Source organism: Pyrgilauda ruficollis, unplaced genomic scaffold (genome assembly GCF_017590135.1).
Source record: "Pyrgilauda ruficollis isolate IOZ18807 unplaced genomic scaffold, ASM1759013v1 scaffold2191, whole genome shotgun sequence".
Classification (NCBI taxonomy): Eukaryota; Metazoa; Chordata; class Aves; order Passeriformes; family Passeridae; genus Pyrgilauda; species Pyrgilauda ruficollis.
In genome coordinates, this window is record NW_024521329.1 from 1 (window position 1) to 1197 (window position 1197).

General features: G+C 55.6%; 1 protein-coding gene across 1 annotated transcript; it reads left to right on the forward strand.

Annotated features, from left to right (window-relative positions):
* The first annotated feature begins 374 nt into the window (after positions 1 to 374).
* LOC121354040 (zinc finger protein 239-like) lies at positions 375 to 1191 on the forward strand. The gene has a single exon (XM_041468354.1). It carries the CDS (start codon positions 426 to 428, stop codon positions 1164 to 1166), a length of 741 nt encoding a protein of 246 aa, XP_041324288.1. The 5' UTR covers positions 375 to 425; the 3' UTR covers positions 1167 to 1191.
* Positions 1192 to 1197: the final 6 nt, after the last annotated feature.

Genomic DNA, 1197 nt, shown 5'->3' on the forward strand with positions numbered 1-1197 from the left:
GGAAGCAGCACAATGTTCCACCTCTCCTTGTATCTGCAGCCTCCCCCCCAGCCTAGGAGCGTTGTCCCCTACTACATGCAGTAGGAGACCGGGGAGGGGGATCGAAAGATTTTCCTGGGGGTGAATCTTGGTGTTTCTGAGCTTTTTGTGGGTTAAATGTTGGTGCTTTGGTTTTTTGTGGGCTCTCAATCTTTGTAGTTTGGAGGGGATTTGTGCTGAATCTTGATGTTTGGGAAGATTTTGGTCTGTCGTGATGTTTGGCAGATTTTTGTGCTGAATGTCAGTGTTTTGGAGGTTCTTACAGACACAAGATGCCCAATGACTTCCTGAGATGAACTTGGGCACGGAGGAGCTCTCAGTCCAAGACACTCTCATCTTGTTTTTTCTCCCCAAACCAGGATTTTTCATTCACACGGTGTGTCTGGATGGAGGAGGAGGAAAAGCCCTGGAGATTCCGTACAAGGAGGGGCTGCAAACCCAGCCCAGGGAGCTGTGGGGAGCAAAGAGCCCCCCTGAGCCAGGAAGGCGGCCGGAGATCCAGGCAGAGCTCGGAGCTGGTGGAGAAGGCTCATGGCAGGGAGAAGCCCCACAAGTGCTTGGAATGTGGGAAGGGTTTCAGGTGGAGCTCAGAGCTGACCCGGCACAAGGTGATCCACACTGGGGAACGGCCCTACGAGTGTGAGGAGTGTGGGAAGAGTTTCAACTGGAGCTCCAACCTGATCCAGCACCAGAGGATCCACAATGGGGAAAAGCCCTTTGAGTGTGGGAAATGTGGGAAGAGCTTCAGGCACAGCTCTGGCCTGATCCAGCACCAGGTGATTCACACTGGGGAACAGCCCCACACCTGCTTGGAATGTGGGAAGAGCTTTGGGTGGCACTCCGCCCTGAGAAGACACCAGCTCATCCACACAGGGGAGAGGCCCTACGAGTGTCCCCAGTGTGGGAAGAGGTTTCACACCAGTTCCAGTGTCCTCAGACATGAGCAGATTCACACAGAGGAGAGGCCCTTCCGCTGCCCCGACTGCGGGAAGGGCTTCAAGCAAAACTCCACCCTCACCATCCACCGGCGCACCCACACCGGGGAGAGGCCCTACGAATGTGGGGAGTGTGGGAAGAGCTTCTCACAGAGCTCTAACTTGACCCAACACCAACGGAGGCGCCACTGAGGGAAGCCCTGTGAGTGCCCCGAGTGCGGGA